At 44.3% G+C, this 17,877-nt stretch overlaps 1 protein-coding gene and 2 non-coding genes across 8 annotated transcripts in view; all 3 read left to right on the top strand.

The window, feature by feature from the left end:
* Positions 1 to 17,877, top strand: part of LOC144822489 (large ribosomal subunit protein uL23-like) — a 150,558-nt gene that overhangs the window by 101,753 nt on the left and 30,928 nt on the right. For 4 of the 6 annotated variants that reach the window (XM_078680101.1, XM_078680102.1, XM_078680100.1 and 1 more), the window contains one exon: positions 3,977 to 4,046. The exons of the other annotated variants lie outside the window; for them this stretch is intronic. Coding sequence is in view for 1 of the 4 variants with exons in the window: in XM_078680100.1 (XP_078536226.1) it covers positions 3,977 to 4,046 (70 nt within the window). In the remaining 3 variants the exon portion in view is untranslated. The remainder of the gene's footprint in view (positions 1 to 3,976; positions 4,047 to 17,877) is intronic. 6 annotated transcript variants of the gene reach the window in all.
* On the top strand, positions 3,848 to 3,913 carry LOC144825796 (small nucleolar RNA SNORD42). The gene has a single exon (XR_013609577.1). It is a non-coding gene; the product is annotated as a small nucleolar RNA SNORD42 (small nucleolar RNA).
* On the top strand, positions 4,184 to 4,249 carry LOC144825803 (small nucleolar RNA SNORD42). The gene has a single exon (XR_013609581.1). It is a non-coding gene; the product is annotated as a small nucleolar RNA SNORD42 (small nucleolar RNA).

The following is a 17,877-nucleotide window of genomic DNA, read 5'->3' as shown; positions in this document are numbered from 1 at the left end:
CAAAGAGGAAGCAGTCACCACTGTAAATGTGGTAGCTGTGGCCAAAGGTTGATGAGACGACAACGAGCCCGTTGACGTCAATGCGGCAGTCTTAGAAACAACCTGAGGCGTCTGTGTCGTCGTCACTGATGAAATCGGCGCTGAAATCGAAGGATTTTTCTTCGTCGACGAAGATTTTGAGATTGGAGTCTTACTCGTCGACGATGATGTACGGAGTCGTCGACTAAGATATGATGGTCGTCGACGAGGCAGTAGTCGACGATAAAGGACCCGTCGACGAGTTGCTTTTGGGCGACGATTTGATCGTCATCGACGAGGGGAGCGTCGACGATGACTTCTTCGTCGACTGTTTGCTTTGGCACTCGTTGACGAGATCTTCACAATAGACGCGATGGGTCTCACCTCCTGGGCCATCGTCGACTAGGTGATCGTCGACGTCGCGCTGGTTGACGCAGAACATGTCGACGTAGAGGCTACCGTCACCGACTTTGTCATCGCTGAAGTCGTTGACGGACGCGTCGACGAGCAAATTCCAGTTTTTAATGTGGAAATTGAGGCTTTGGGCGCAGACGTCAGAGCCAGGTCCCGTAGACGTGCCCTGAAGCGAATCCTGTGGGGAGACAAACCTGGAGGATTCCAACAGTCTACCTTTCTTCAGAAAAGGAGATGGAACCTCAGTCTCAGACCCACGCTTCTGAGAGGATTTTGAAAAGCCAGATGACAAACTGACCATCTCAGAAAGTACAGGCTCTGAAGTCTTCAACCTCTGTAGCCACAGAAGGAGACGGGCCTCTCTATCCCTCAGTCTTGGGTGGAAAAGTGCGACAGTACTTAGTTTTTCACTTCGTGGACTGGGTAGAGACAGTAAATGCATTTACTGTGTGGATCCTCATGAAAAAGGCGCAGTTTACAACAAGAAGGGCAGGCTTTAAATAAAGATTTCTTGTTAGAAGAAATTTTCTTGAGAAAAACAGCTTGAGTTTGAAGAAAAACTGAGCAGAGCTCAGGGAGACTCCCTTCACACGACGTGCGGTAGAAAATCTGAGGACTTGTTCTTCTGAGGAGAAGGTTCTAGAGGAGGCTACAGCCTGATTGGCTGGACTGTGGACCAACACATAATGACACTAGTATGTTACTAAAGTGAGTTCTCCCTTCGGCTTTTCAATGGGCCTATTATGTTCTATGGTACTTTTGAAATTTACATTTTATTATATGTATGTATATTTTTATTTATAGTATTTTTCACGTATACATGCATATTTTACTGCTATTTTATGTACCGTGGGACTCCCACTTCGACGACGGGGAATATTCAAGCATGTGAATCTATGAAAGACACCCCTAATACTGGAGATATATATATATATATATATATATATATATATATATATATATATATATATGTATACTATATCACATATACACCTATAGGCAACTCCTATGGTAGGCCTCGACAATCCTGGAGGCAGAGTGCTTGGTTTTATGTGAGGGGCTGCCCTAGCATGAGCTGAGCCCCTCTGCAGCTATCGGAACCATCTCCTAATAGCTGTTCTATGATATAGCCAAACCATATACTCTTAAGTGCATTCTAATCCTCGCGGTTAATGCTTACTTTGGCTTTATCAAAACATGTCATGCAAGGTGTCCAACACTTTGGAATACTATCCCCACCACCCCCGGCCAGTCCTGGCAGCGGGGGTAGCATTCCACCCTTCTAGAGGGAGAAGACATATAGTTACTGCTTTACCCGGTTAAAGTTAAACAGCATCAGCATCACAAAATGGATGCTGCTGTCAGACACAAGTCTGACCTCCTGCTGCTGGATGAAACTCTGGCAGGGGAGGCCTGGACAATAGGTTCCATGTCCAGGGAGGTGCCAGCACCTCCCCAGGCAGGGTTTTGTGTATTGGGGCAGGGAGGGCTGCATCAGCAGATGCTTTTCTAGACACTGCCTGGGACACACAAGGTGCTCCTTGCATAGCCGGTTCAAACCAGTTGCTGGGGCACTCCTTCTCTGGCGCGAAACTGGACAAAGGGAAAGGGGTGTAACCACCCCCTTCTCAGGTCCACCCATAGAAAGGACCATGTGAGGTAATGCAGCCCCCTTTCTTAGTATAAGTATAGGAGCTGTGTCCCCAGGACTTTAGATCATCCTGGACGAATCTTTGAAAGACATATCTTGGACCTTCGACATTCCATTCTGACTGGAAGAAGGAAGCCATCTCCCTTGTGGTCAAGGAGTGACCACCCTGTGCAAACAGGCACCAACAGCAACTTCGCCGGTCTGCAGTTTCAAGGCTCCCATCGGAACCCGAAGACTGACTCAAGAACTGAACTCCCAGACCCCGATCCACAGCAAAGCTGAGACCCGTGGCGGACACGAGAGAAGTGGGACTGGACATCTTGGACATCCTGCATTTTGCTACCTGCACTCCTTTACTGAAGCCTCAGTAAGCTGTGCATTGGGGTACGAGAAGCCCGAGCACCATTTGCACCAAAGCCCAGCCCCCACACTCCGTGAGTCCCGTGGGCCCCGCCTTTGCATTTGAGATCGACACGTCTTCCCGGTTCCTTGCCTGTTGGCTAGTGAGCCCCCCTGAAGATGCCATCTTGAATTTAACTTGCTTTCCTGGTTTCTCCAGGCTTGCTCCAGTTTCCCTGAACAGGAGAAGCGCCCCAGACCTTGCTGGTCTGCCACAGAGCCAATCTCGACATCCTGCGTGGGACAGCTCGAATCCAGCGCCTGGTCATCGTCCATGCCTCCTGGACCTCGTGGCTGAAGAGAAACTCGCCGTCAAGCATCCGACATCGCCTGGTTCCTTCCTGGCCACTGGCTAGTGACCCAGACTCTGTCCCCTCTGCTTTCAGGTTCTTCAGCTCTCCGATCCTCCCGGACACTTTTCCTCTGGTCGCCTGCAGCACTTCTTTGCAGCTCTCCATAGAAAGCGACGACGAAACCCGACACGAAAAGACACCTATGCACCCGGCTTCCATGGGTGAGGTAACACGAGCACTCCAGGGCTCCCGTGTGTCGTGACTCTCGAAGTGTCCTAGTTTAAAAGGGTTCCATCCTAGTCCATCCGGAAGTGTCCTTAAATTGCATATTTGGAACTTCTTCATTTCCCATAGAAAGTCAATGGTAACCAGAGTCTGTGTTTGGACACTGCACGCGTCTCCCGTGGGCCTCCTACTTCCTAACCTTTGGTTTAGTGTAGCCCCAGCGATGCCCCAGGCCTGCTTTCTAACTCGCGTGGTACTTATACCACTTTCTTAGTTTATGGTTTGTGAGGCCCTCATGGCATAACATATACTGTGGAACGGATCGTATATTAACTGTGACTTGTATTGTATTTTGACCTCTGACCTCAAAGAGTGCAGAGGGGATGTGTTGGATTAAATACATATATATTTGATATATACCTTGTGTGATGTCCTTTCATTTGGTACTCAAGGGATTATATATGGTAAAACAACTTGCTTAACTTGCCTACTGAAGTCTTAGCTTGAACACTGCTGGTTCATGCTACCATTAGGATAGCTTTCTATAAGGTTGACTTTTAACAACCACCATCAATAAGGGTTGATTAGACTGGTGCAAGGTGCCCACTAGAACTAGTGGACATCCTATGCCAGGCTAACTTCTCAAACCACTGAGAAATTGCTCAAATTGATTGCCATGACAAGGCCACCAGAATCCGCTCCATCTTAAATTTGATGAGCAAGACTTAATTTCTGTTCTGAGCATGAGACCTGTCCTGACTGTTTTCAGTGTATGCATTTCAGAGTAAGGCTCCCGGAGTGCTGGTAGGCTAGTACCGTTGTGGTTTTTCTCCTTAATTGTTCAATCGTGCAAATGATGGAAAACTTAATTCATGTTGATAACGATGATATTTCAAAGGAACCACTGATGCACGCCAGAATGCTTTACTGAGAATGTTAGGACCAAGTGTCTGGAAGTAATAGATCCTTCTTTCAGGTCAGACGGCGAGAAGAAGGCATATGTGCGTTTAGCTCCAGACTATGATGCACTGGATGTAGCCAACAAAGTAAGTGTCCTTACAACTTATGCAGTTGCAAGTTTTGTGTGTTGGTCTTGTGTTAATCTTCTAATGGATGTGTGCAGGAGGAAGGGGGCTTGCTCGCCCAAAGAAAACTGCTTTCTTGTTTGTCCTGCTGCCTCCTTGTGCACATGATGGAAAGCTTGTTTCGACTGATGACTATGATGCAGTCAAAGGAACCACTGATGCACAATTGTTTTTCAGTACTATGTACAATGTTCCCATCTCATTTTTTCTACCACAGATGACTATCTGCCCTGGTAGCTTTTAGAGAACTGCTTGCTTTAATTTTGTTGGGGGTATTGGTGGGTTGATAAACTTGACAGTTCACGTTGGCTCAGAGTGAACATGTTTTATGGAGCGCTGATCATAAACCGAACGCCCATGGTGCATTGTTTCTGCCAAATGCATCATTGTGTTTTCAGCATGCGCTCTGTCCATCTAGCAGATGCTTTGGAATAATTATTTTTCTTTAAGGAAACCAGTGTTTCGAGTGCAGCAAATGGATTGTAATTGCTTTCATGTCACCTGCATTGCAATAGGACAGTATTGTACTCTCAACCCCCTCTCCCACCCTTTACTGTTATGCAATGGAGATGCTCAAGGATACTCTGGATGCGCCATGGTCTGCCTTTCAGCAGCTCCTCAACGAAATGGGTGAAGCAATCATGGCCACATGGGTTGACTTCCTTCAAAGTCCTCAGTGCTGGTTGAAGTCCAGTTGCCTGGTTTTCGTTTACAGGAAGATTCTTTCCTTGGTGGCAACTGTCATCTGCGCGATCAGGCAGCACTCTTGACAGGTCTTTTGGGTCCATCAGACTTGGGTGAAACTTTGAGCGTCTGCTCCTTGTCTTTGGTGCTGCTTGGCAGCGATATGAACATCTTGGGCATTCATCTTACCCCAGCAGGCTTCTTCAGCTGTTGTGGCCTTGTACTCTGAACAGGTCAGCCAACTGATTTTTGGAGTTTCTTGCTTTGGCTATTTTTCTCTGAGCAGGGCACAGTCACTACTCCTTTCCTAGCCACCAGGTTCACACATCTTGCATTGCCTCTTTGCTGGGTGCAGGAGGGCAGTCCTTCGCCCAGTCGCAGTATGGGTGCTCTATGCAAAGAAAATGCCCTCCAGGAAGGTTACAGTTGGTGGCAAGTGGGCTACCAGGTTCCTTCCCTCATGACTACTGTAAAGTAACTTCTGGCTATCCCAGAATGGACCATTCTGCCCACCTCCAATATCGCAGTCTGAAGTTAGGAGTGCTGCTGTAGAATCCTGCAACTCTTTACTCTCCCATAGGGCTACTAGCTTTATCCACAATGAAAGTGGCAGTTGCAGGTTTTTACTGTTGGAACTTAAGAGTACATGTTCCACTCTCTAATATAAATACATTTTTACGGTCGCCTCACGTGCACTTTGGTCTGGTTTCCAAACCTTAGGGATGCCCATACAGCGAGGCATTTCTTACACTCTAAATCACAGGCCACCTGCCTCCTGAATTTATTAGTTTTACACTTGTCTCGATAGGGACAATGTGTTCAAGGTACTTATAACGACCTGCCTCCTTGTAAGACGCTTGATGAGTAGTAATACTCTTGTGGCCAAGAGTAGAAACTGGCATGTCAACTCAATGGAGCATTGAAAACTTGAGGACTATTGAGTACCTGTGGCAGAACAATTCGAAATAGACTAAGAATTTTCTGCAGCAGAAAACCTTTCAATTTGAGAAGGTGAGATAGCCTCCTGGTAATGTATCGCCTCTGTCTCTGAGCAAGGGTTTGAGAATATCTTTTTGGGTCACGGTTAGCCTAAACTTTGCAGAGATTGCAAAATCAATGAGTCCTGCTAGGGGATTTTGTTTTGGTCTGGCCTATACCCGCTCTAACTAGGCAATCTTTTCAGAGTGCTTGCTGCTCAGTGTGTGAGCAACAGCAGTTTAAGCAACCACTACATCATACCAAGCAATACTTGAACAGGCTACAGTTACACACACTCAAAAATGAGCAATTGGCATAGCCAATAGGTCTCACATTTTGGAACTTTTAAGTGTGGCCATCCTGGGTGCTGTGCGCTGCCAAGTATTGGCGAGATATGAGGTCTAGTGCTCTCATCTGGCTTTACCTTTAATTCCTTATTCAGAGGATTTTTGCACTGGTGTTTCTGTGAGGGTCATACAGTCCAGTCCGTGCGTGAATTGTGCTGTCTTAGTCACACATTCGTCAGAGCTGGCCCCTTGGAACTTCTACGTCCTGCCGCTATGTCTGCTTTCGAGACCAGACGTAGGCAGTTCCGAGGTGCCAGCTCTTTGAGTTAGCGACAGCTAGTAGCAGATAGCAACCATCTAGTGCGCCACTTTGCATGTCAGTAATAATTATCACTAATGATATCCTAAAGTGGGCGTGGCAAGATGATAGCAACTGGAAACAGTCACTAACATCACTATCGCCTATTACCAATTTTGAAGATATTCGCGCTAAGCGTGAATATCTCCAAACGCTAACATCTGCCCTGAGCAGTTTTTAGTCATGTTATCCAATGGGACCTAGATAACACAGCTAAGAGCATTTTGAATTTGAATTTGAATTTGAATTTAAAAGCATTTATACAGCGCACATTTACCCAGCGGTTTCATGGCGCTATTTAGGTTGCGATGGACGGCAGCAGTTAGAGGGGGTTTAGACGGGATAGGCTTGCGCAAACAAGAGGGTTTTGAGTTCCCTCCGAAACTGAGTGTAGGAGGGCGTTGTGCGAAGGCCAACAGGAAGAGAGTTCCAGAATGCTGGAGCCAGGACAGCGAACCTCGCTCCACCTGCCTTCTGTTTTTTAAAACGGGGGGTGACTAGGAGGGCCGAGTGGGAGGAACGTAATTCTCTGCCTGGAAGGTAGGGCACAATGGCAGAGCAAAGAAATTCAGGGGCGGTGCCTGACCTAGCCTGAAAAGTAAGGCAGCCAAGCTTAAAAAGGGCACGCTCTCGCACCGGCAGCCAGTGTAAAGCTTTAAGTAGTGGGCTGGCCCGATGGTATTTAGGAAGGCCATGAATCAGGCGGGCAGCCTGATTCTGCACCAGCTGCAGACGATGGATCGCGTAAGCTGGGGCCCCATTATATATAGCATTGCCATAATCGATACGGGACAGTACCATGGCCATGACAATGATTTTCAAAGCCGGGAGGGAGAAGAAGCGGGAGACTTTCCTAATTGTTCTTAGGGAGAAGAAGCAAGAAGAGACAACCGAGCCAATGTGTGAGTGGATAGAAAGTTGTGAATCCAAGAAAATCCCTAGGGTTTTAACTTTGGAAATGGGAAGTGGAGGGACACCGAGTGAGGGGGGCCAGAAGGAAGGGGACCATGGACTGCAACCACCTCCGGTCAAGACCAACTCGGTCTTGTCTGGATTGAGTTTGAGGTGGTTGCAGTTCATCCAATCTTGGATAAATGTCATGACTGACTGGACATTCTGGGCAGATGAAGGGGAGTGGGAGAGGTTAAAGATTAGCTGGAGGTCATCAGCATAATTAAACACTGTGACCTCCAGCTGCTGTAACATAAAAATGAGGGGGTAGATGTATAAATTAAACAAAAGGGGGGAAAGTGACGATCCCTGAGGAACCCCGCACTCCATCTTGCGGGAGGCCGCGGCGAAGCCGGCCAGATGGACCGCTTGAGTTCTCCCCACCAGGAAAGACTCGAGCCACGAGAGGGCTAAGCCCTCTATGCCCGCCGCCCTGACACGGCTGAGGAGGATGGAATGGTCCACCGTGTCAAAAGCGGCGGACAGATCTAAAAGTATCAGGGCTTGAGGTACGTTGGTATCAATACCCTCCCGCAGCTTGTCCATCACCGAGATTACCACCTTCTCCGTGGAATGCAGGGGCCTAAACCCAGCTTGGCAGGAGGAGAGGCAGTGGTTTGCCTCTACGTGGGTACTCAGGGCAGTCGTGATGTGAGTCTCAAGGACTTTAGCTAGGTAGGGCAGAAGGGAAATAGGACGGTAGTGGGAAGGGGAAGATGAATCGGCGCCAGGTTTTTTTAGGATTGGGACGACAACCGCTGATTTATGTAGGCTGGGAACGGTGCCGTTAGTGAGTGAATCATTGAGAAGGGTCAAAGGCGGGATAGGGCAGTTTAAATAAATTTCCCTAAGAATGTGGGCTGGGGCGAAATCCAGGGGAGATCCTGATTTGACTCGGTCCAACAGCGGTGAGAGAGTATTAGTGGTCAACAGAGGAAAGGAAGACAGTTTGGAAACCGTGAGGGGAGGGGAGGGGTTTGTAAATGCAGGGGAAGGGAGGGGGATGTTAAGTTTAATTTTTGCAACTTTGTCGATAAAGAACTCGTTGAGTGAGTTGCAGAGGGACTGGGAGGGAGGAATTGACGCTGTGGCTCTGCCGGATGATGCGAGTTCATGGACAGTCGAGAAAATTTCTTTAGAGTGAGACTCGGCTGCCATTACTCTGCTCGTGTAGAACTCAGTTTTAGCATCCAGAATGCCCTTTTTGTAAGTTTGTAGTACGGACAGGTAGACTGCCTTTAGCGCAGGATTGTAAGTTCTACGCCAAGCTCGCTCGGCCCTCCGTGCAGCCAGTTTCTTAGCTTTTAGATCCGAGGTGAACCAACGGTTGGCTGCATGGGCTCGCCTGACTGTGAGTCGCCTTGAAGGGGCAAACTCGTCGCCTGCCAAAGTCAGCCAGTTGTCGATGGCGGACAGCTGGGAATTGGCTGTAAGGCCAGATAGCTCGGGCAGGTTTTAGCCAGAGTAGAGCAAAGGGAGGGCATGTCAGTTTTTCCCCACTTCCTGACCCAAGTGTTCTTGGGAAGTTGGGGTTTGGTCAGAGGGACTAAGGCGAGGGAAAAAGTGATGGTAAAGTGGTCCGACCAGGAACAAGGGGCTATTATGGGGGGTGTGAGCGGGATGTTTAGAGCCCAGATTTGATCTAATACGTGGCCATGCGAGTGAGTCGGGCTGTGAACCAGAGGTGAAAAGTTTAAGCTGGTCATAAGGTTGGTAAACTCCCTAGATTGAAGGCTCTCAGCAGGATCATTGGGCCAAAAGTTGAAATCCCCCAGGACCAATACTGAAGAATTATTGATCACCAGGGTGGCCAGGAGAGTCTGAATACTGGGAAGGAAAGAAGGGGTGAGCTGGGGGGGACGGTAAATTAAAATAAAAGTGAAGGGGGCCTGATGTGAAGTCGAACGGGCTAGAAGGTAATCTATGTCAGGTATGGGAGGGGAAGGGAGAATCTGAAAATTAAAGTTAGTGCGAGCGATTAAAGCCACTCCTCCTCCTCGCCTGCCGTCAGAGCGATCCGCTCGGATTACCGAGTGGGTAGGTGGTAAAGCGGCTAACACGTTAGGTAGGGAGTCGTCCTTGAACCAAGTTTCGGTTAAAAATAAAAGGTCTGGATCATAAGAATCGATATAGTCAAAGTTCATACTGGTGAGTGACCGCAGACCTGGTGTTTAAAAGCGTAGCAGAGGTACTGAATACCGGGTCAGGGGAAACCAGAGGTAATGAGGGGGCAGGCAAGGTCGTGTTGGGAGGTAAAGCTGGAGAGACTGCTCTCTCAGGAGCTGATCGAGGAGGGGTAGAGGACACACCTAAATGCTTTAAACGGGCTGATGTAAGGGGATCGATGTTCCCATGTACCCAGTAGGAACAGAGCTGGGAGGGGGAATATGTGATTAGACGGACAGCGTCCAGTGCCCCTCGCCCCGGCCGGCCGCGGACGGGCGCAGACGGGCTTGACTCTGGCGCAACTCCGGCGCGCAGCGGGCACGCCCGCTGCGCTCGTCCGCTGCGCTGACGCATGAGGAGCGTTTAAGTAGGCGGATGATGAGGGTGGGGGGCGGAGTCAGCAGGGCGGGTTGGGAGGCGATTTTAAAAGTAAAGAACAAGCCAGCCGCTCGTAATCAGCGGGGCGAGGGACTGCTTGTCTTCAGCAGGAAGGAGGTAAGTTAAACACAAATGCGCCAGCAGTCTCGCGCTAGCCCTCTGCCACCGGGCTCCACGCAACACTGAGGCACAGGGAAAAGAAGCCTAAGTAGGCGGATGACGAGGGTGGGGGACGGAGTCAGCAGGGCGGGTTGGGAGGCGATTTTAAAAGTAAAGAACAAGCCAGCCGCTCGTAATCAGCGGGGCGTTAGTAATCAGCATTAGCTCGGTATAGCATGAATATCGCTAACTTTTTAACAATATTCATGCATTGCAGCCGTTTTTTATACCATTTATTATAATTAGCTGCTGAACGTCTCTCAACATTCCATTCGGAGGAAATAAGGAAGTGTTGCCGCCATTTTGTTAATACGACTGCATATATTCTACCGAACAAACGGTGAGAACATGGAAAGAGAAAAAGGTACAGATTATCTAAGCGAGTACGTTTTCTCAGGGAGTGCACTATAGACCCTGAACGCCAGAACAACATTTTTTTTTCTGAAAAAAGTTACGGAGTGCGCGCACTCGATCGCGCAACCCTATTTACAAGACTGTGATTTACATGCTTTATAAGTAAAATTTAATGCTGGAAATGCAGACGACACTTGAAGATCGTTTCAGATCTTTAAGTTTACTTATTTTGCCTATTTAAAATTCCAAAAATATACAGTTTATAGAATTCTCATTTGCTGTTTAACATCTGTTAACATTAGAATCAATGCAAATCAGAAAGTATTGGCCGCCATTTTGTAACTGCGAGTGAATATATTGTACTGATCAAAGGGTTAGAACATGAAAAGGACAAAAGGTACAGATTATGTAACCCAGTACGTTTTCTCAGGAAGTCCAGTATAGACCCTGAACGTGAATGAAACTTTTTTTTTTCTCCGTAAAAAGTTACGTGGTGCGCGCATTGGATCGCGCACCCCTATTTACAAGACTGTGGACTATTACCTTTTCTCACAGATTATTAGCTGCACATATTAAATACACCATAATTTACTTATTTCACTAATCTTTATCAAACTTCAACTAACAGTTCCTCTAACACTAACAATATTCTCATACCTTAGTTTGTGAAAAAAATAAAAACTATTCCATACTAAATGTAACTCACTTTAAAGGTTTTCCGTTCCGTAACTATACTACACTTACCTAACATTTCATTGCGTCACTTCTCCACTAGTCATAAGTACACAGAGCCTTATTTATGAAGCCCTTGCGCCGCCGGTGTGTCACTTTTAACATAGGAAAAAGTAACGCATCTATGGTGCAAAATTTTCATAAATGAGGCCCACACTGTCAAAAATATCAATGCCGCACATAATCGTTCACATCCAGGCACTACCAATTGCATAACTTGTTTAACATGAAGCGCTGTAATGTTGCATGTGTCTTCAAAGGTACACCGGTATCTCCTATAATGCCTAATTTTACCATAACACTCAGCAGTAATTATTTATTTTCAAGCAATGTTAATTGCTATGACTTTTTAATAAACGACAAGCTTTAGTCTGAAATAGTCACTCTGCAAATGTTTCTCTGTAAAAATGAACTTCACCCACCCACGCATGGGAACCTTCATGTTTGCATCTGGCCGCAAAATACGGCCTTGAACTCAAAGTTCCATCCCAAGACTTGAACAACAGCCTTATTGTCCCAAAATCAAGCTACCCGAGCATCTGTTCACAAACATATCTCATTCACTTAGCTAACACTCGCAGAAAACTGCATATCTTATTAAATAGTGACCTTCCTTTACAATTTTCTAAGGTGACTCTCATAATCTTTAACGCTCCTCCACTTCCCAGCTGCACTATTTTTTTTGCAACTACTAACCAATGGTTTGGTGCTTTTTTTTGCACCAAATCATTTAAAGGCATTCTGCTACTCTCACTCCATACTCTCTGATCTATGTTTCTGGACATCCTCATCTATTACCAGCAGCTGCAACCTTTGTATTCCTATTTTCGTTATTACAAAATGGAAGTCCGTCCCGCCTTCGGAAACGAGCTGGAACACTTAGAACTATTTCGCCACAGGATGCTTGACCAGTATGGCATTCTGCCACTCGCGACTTTGAGTGCATCATATGGATTATCGTTTCGATTTACCTATTTCACCTGTGTGCAGCCTGTATTTCATTGCATGAGCTGTGATTTCATGTGGGCCCTGGACTTATGTCTCTGCAACTCAGTACCTCCTGAAGTGAATTACAATCATCTCATGAATCCGTTACTTGATCATGAACAACTTTGTTCCGACGGAGGTATTAAGGCGTTTGCAGCGATACATGGAGTTCTGGGTCATTGGAATATATTCGCAGCGGCGCAAGATTTCTTGGCACACAGCTACATTGAAAATTCACCGAGTTCTCCTCTGATGCTACTAGAGGCTCCGGTGATTAATGACCATGTATGTTCATTTCCTCTTTTCAATTGGATGGCTGACTTGTTTTCGGATGATAACAATGACTTTCTTTTAGAAGCAGTTGCCACTTACTTTGCCTATTCAATGGAAGGATAGCTGTTCTGCAAACCATTGACATCTTGACTGTTTTTTCCCTTCCTAATTTTTCTTATTTTTTTTTTTCTTATTATATTTTATATAAACTGACCTATTGGCTTTACTAACATTGGACATTGTAATTTCCTGCTGGTGTGAATTTTTTAAGTTATGTGGAGTTAATTTTTTTTCCACACCTCCTCGATTTTGTTCAAAACATTTCATGATGCTCTAATTTCAACAAATCACTACCTTATGTTATCTTATCTGATTTAAAATATTCTCGAACCAAGGCTGCGTAAAATATGGTTAAATGTGCCCTGAGAAATGTGTATAGTTACAATGACTTTTTATATGATTTTATGGTTTATCACCATTCTCCCTTTCTACTCCTTATTTCCGCCTCACACACGTGCTGCTTTTAATTTATGCCTATTGAAAGATTTTTGATTCATAACTAAAAAGTTTATGATTACCCTGATATTACCCTTGCTTATCAACCTGTATGAGACACTGTGTACTGAAACCTTTCAAAAAATTATATCAATACAATAGTTGTTCTGAGTACTGATTTTCGAATGTCCCTGCACATAACATTCATGCACCTCGAGCCAAATTCTCCCTTTTGGCGTGTTTTTCAATTTCTTTCACAATACCATACAACAAGCTTGTTACTGCTTCGTATGCTGAAAACTAACTGTTAATGAAGTGATGTTTAACCATTACTATTTTCATATATGATTACTGAACTTAAAATCATTTTCTTGCATGCAATATAATTAAATATATTTCATTGCGGGGCTGTACAATGTTTTTTAAACGATATTCATTTTGCTTCATACTACATTTCCATCATTTGTGTTCTATGAACTAGTAACTATACCCACTATTTTCTTTAGATTATGTTTACTTGTATTAAATAAAAAACTTTCTCTCAAAACACTGCATCATTGAATAAAAATTTGAAATATATACGTTCCCTCTTTTAACCCATATTCACAACTGAAATAATTTATACTAAAACTGTATTCATGTGTTTCACGTAATCTCAGCTGCACTCAATTCATGTTTTCTTATGTCAACCTGAATTTTTCATACTTCAACCCGTTGGCCTGCGACGGTCAGTCAACCCTTTCTTTACGAGTTGTGAACCATAGCATCAATCGTACCTCTGGCAAAAAAATTATTTATTACTGTAACAAAACTCCGCCGCAGTTGTGCTTCACTCAGAGTATTAATCACTGCTCCCTCGCTTCCACAGAGCACACGCTATATCCTATTTCAGTACTTATCACCCTTTCATCTCCACTATAACAACTGTGTCTGCCTGCAGAACAAACTTCCTTAGCTCAGACTGAACGCACACACACACACATACACACACTAACATAACACAAAGCAACTAATATAGAAAGCAGGAGTGAGATGAAAATGGAGTCACACTGCGGTACACAGAAACCTCTCTATATATATATATATATATATATATATATATATATATATATATATTTGCTCTTCTACATCAATTTATAAAAGGCATATACTCCATGAACCTGTCTACAACCTCATGGTCACAATTTTTCATTTGATTGTACTGGGACACCTCTCCTTCCCACCCCACCCTCACCACTGCATCCCTCAGCCGCAAACCACACCGTAATTTTTTCTTCAAACTTAAAGTTTAAAATACCTAAAGCATTCCCACTTTTTTTCGACAATATCACATTTAATCAACTATTTTTCTCTCTACCTGCATTATCTGTACTCTACCAATTCCTTTTTTGTGATCTGTAACCAACTTTACAAATTATGTGCAAACGCTCCCAAATGTTTATTAACTTCTGTCTATTTCATTACATTTTATTTTCTATTTATTCAGTTTTCCACAAATACATTCAAAACTTTAATTCAGACTTGAAAGAAAGTGAAGAAACTGCGCACAACCCCCATTAACTGAACAGAACTTCAGCCCCTCCCCCCCTCTGACGTCTGCTGTGGAAGCCCAAGATAACACACATCCCAGATACACACAGAGCCGCACCTGAACGTTTCACATCTCTATAAAGAACCATTTCAATATTAATTAGGCCTTGCACTTGTTTTACCCATTGTAACAGCCCCTCCACCTTTACTCTATCTACTGATTACACGTTCATGTCCCCCTACAAAAAAATCATTTTTTTTCGTCCTTCCCCCCCCAAATTTCGTTGCAGATCCGTCTCTAAGTAACATTTAATTCATAGACCTAACAGTAGCTCATAACTTAAAAACATGACTAAACTCCACTATCCTTAATCAAATTAATTAATCGTAATTTTAAACTAATAATTACAAAGAAACAATGTTCCAAAACATTGATGTAATAAAATGGAACATTAGTTGAAAACATATCAAACTGTATCAAAGTCAAAAATGTGCTTCCTTAGACACAGTAACTCACATAATCAAATATAGTGATCAAACCACAGTTAACGGTACATCATAAAACAAACAGTTATACACTCACCTTTACCAATGCTTTATCAGATCTAGAACAATGATAGTTGTAAAACGATAGCCGTTTGACGGAGCTCTCAATAATACTTCTATCACTGCAACCAAAGAATAATGGCATAGATTTTCTGTCAATACACACTCATATATGTCTCTTCAACCAATCATATTTGTTCCCGCACAATTTCATATTTAAATTAACATTTCAGTTGGTTATCCTTTCAATATTTTCAAAGTCACATAACGGTCACCCTTCACCCTCTGCCTTCTCTGGCTGTTACCATGGTAACAGCTCAATCTGCACCTGGCTGAAGGCACAGGTCAAAAGTTCATATCTCAACGTTCTAAATCCAAGCAAAATGGATAATTTCCCTCCAAACACACCTGCCTATCCACTCTTGTTTTACATTTCTTTTTTTTTCCACGACCAATAGAAGATTTGTTTGTAATAAAACTATAACATACAGCGTAGTCTTCAATCTTGAAGTATATCAATTAACCAATCATGTTCAGTTTTTCATTAACACCAATCCTCACGCACTTTTTTTATCGTGACTTTCACCATCTACTTGCCATTCCACTTCCAGAACTCATCAGAGTACTACTGCATCTACCTTGAAAATGAAGGTTTGGCTTGTAGGACACAGTTATATTCACTGGAGTGAAAAATATGCTGCAAACAGACGAATTTCTAACCTTGACTTACCAAATGTGCAGATTACGTGGATTGGCCAAAGAGGATTAAGATGTCACCAATTGATACCATTGGTGAAAACTTTTACGCATCTCCCTGAACCTAACCTGATAATTGTGCACTGTGGTGGGAATGATCTAGGCACATTAACAGGTGTAGGTCTAGAAATGCTTCTAAAAGACACCTTTCGTCAATTGATGTCACTTTTTCCTCGAACTGTCTTGGTGTATTCAAATATATGCCAAAGACAAAAATGGAATTGGTCCAATGAACGTTGTCCACAGATTGAGAAAGCAAGGAAACATGTAAATAAATCTGTTTCTGCTTTCCTCAGAGAATATAACATGGGTTCTATATACAACAACAACCTACGTTTCAACATGGAAGGCATCTATCGGAGAGATGGTGTTCATTTCACGGATGAGGGAAATAGAATTTTCCTCTGTAACATGAGACTCTGCATCGGAACTTACTTATAAGTTCAGCAAAAACTCAATTAACACAAGGGCTCTTTTAAGAGCCACCTTGGATCTAAACACTCAAACTTGTAATTTATCTCCATCTTTCTTTGTTTTTTGATCGCCGTGCGCGACCGAGTGCGCGCACCTCGTAACTTATTTGCGAAAAAAAGCTACTTTTAGACTTTCGTCATCCTTAATAAACCCCTCAAGAAACCTACGAAATCAAACACTCTCCACCCTGCTCCCTTTCCATTCTCACCACTATAGTTTTTCACTGTCTTGTAAATAGGGGTGCGCGACCGAATGCATGCACCCCGCAAATGTTTTCTCAAAAAAAAAATGGTCTTTTCGCGTTCAGGGTCCATACTGTACCCCCTTAGAAAACCTACCCAGCCAGACAATCTCTTCCTTCTCCCCTTTCCATGTACTAACCCTTTGTTCTGTATTATATATTCACTCGCACTAACAAAATGGCGGACAACACTTCCTGATTTCCTCCGAATCGAATGTTGACAGACGTTAAACAGCAAATCACAATGCCGCTCGCGCACACCCGCATAGGTGCGCGCACCCATGCGCGCTTATAGATATATAACTGATTTCAACTTTAATTTTCTCAGCCACTACTGAACGGATTTACACCATTTAAACAAAAGCGTGATCTGCGACCCACACTCTACCTTTCTACCAAATTTCTTATAAATCCATTCAGCCGTTCGAGCTGTAGCCGTGTCTAAACGTCCTATGGAAAATAACATGGGAAAAACACGTTTTGGGACCCCCCTTTTATCTCAGCCCCCACTTCACCAATGCCTCCAAAACTTTCACAGAATGAGCGCAGCGGACCGAGCCATCTTCTTTGAGAAATTCGCAAACATTCGTCCACCATGGCCAAAGTTATTCCCAATAGAATGTTGCGGATTTCCAATGGAAACTAGGTCCTAACTATAACTACCTACTGGTGACCGCCAGTAGGTAATATATATATATATATATATATATATATATATATATATATATATATATATGTGTGTGTGTGTCGAATTAAGGATTTAAAATAGCTGAATAAACCAATGTTAACAATGTTGTACAGTAGAAGAAATGCTTAGGGGGAAAGTGCGTAGGTTGTATGTGTAAAATGTTTACAGAGGACTTGAGATAACATGAGTTTTTTTTGCTTTCACCTCTATAATTGTTGTTTAGGAAGTATTCATTTGGGGTGATAAGTGGCAAATATCTCTCTCGTTGACACTTGTGGCTCCTGTGGGATGGGCTCATTTATTAGGTGTGGTCTGTTTCTAAAGGAATGGGGGATTCTTCAAGGGCAGGGGCAGGCCTTTAACTTCCTAATCCCGGCCGTGATGTATAATAAATGTGTAAATGGGCCGGCGCCGGCGGATGCTACTTGGCCAGGGCAGGCACAGTGCGTCATCGAGTCTTGTGGAGCTGCTGCTGGAGGTACAGAGGATATATATGACAATTACTACTAAATTCAAAGGCAGGGGCCGGACAGGGCCTTTAACATTAAGACCGGCCGGCCTGGCCCTCTTGTGATAATGTGTGTACAGCATCGGCGACCGCTACTAGCCCAAGCAGCTGACCAGGGACAGAACAGTGCATCATCGAATGGAGCCGGCACTACCCCGGTGCACGACACCACGCCTGCACTGACTGGGCATGTCGCATGTGGCATGATATCTGACTGTCTGCTACAGTACTTACAGTTACACTCATC

Source organism: Lissotriton helveticus, chromosome 3_1 (assembly GCF_964261635.1).
Source record: "Lissotriton helveticus chromosome 3_1, aLisHel1.1, whole genome shotgun sequence".
Taxonomy (NCBI): Eukaryota; Metazoa; Chordata; class Amphibia; order Caudata; family Salamandridae; genus Lissotriton; species Lissotriton helveticus.
Note: the sequence above shows the minus strand (reverse complement) of the source record. Positions and strands in the feature narration are given on the sequence as shown.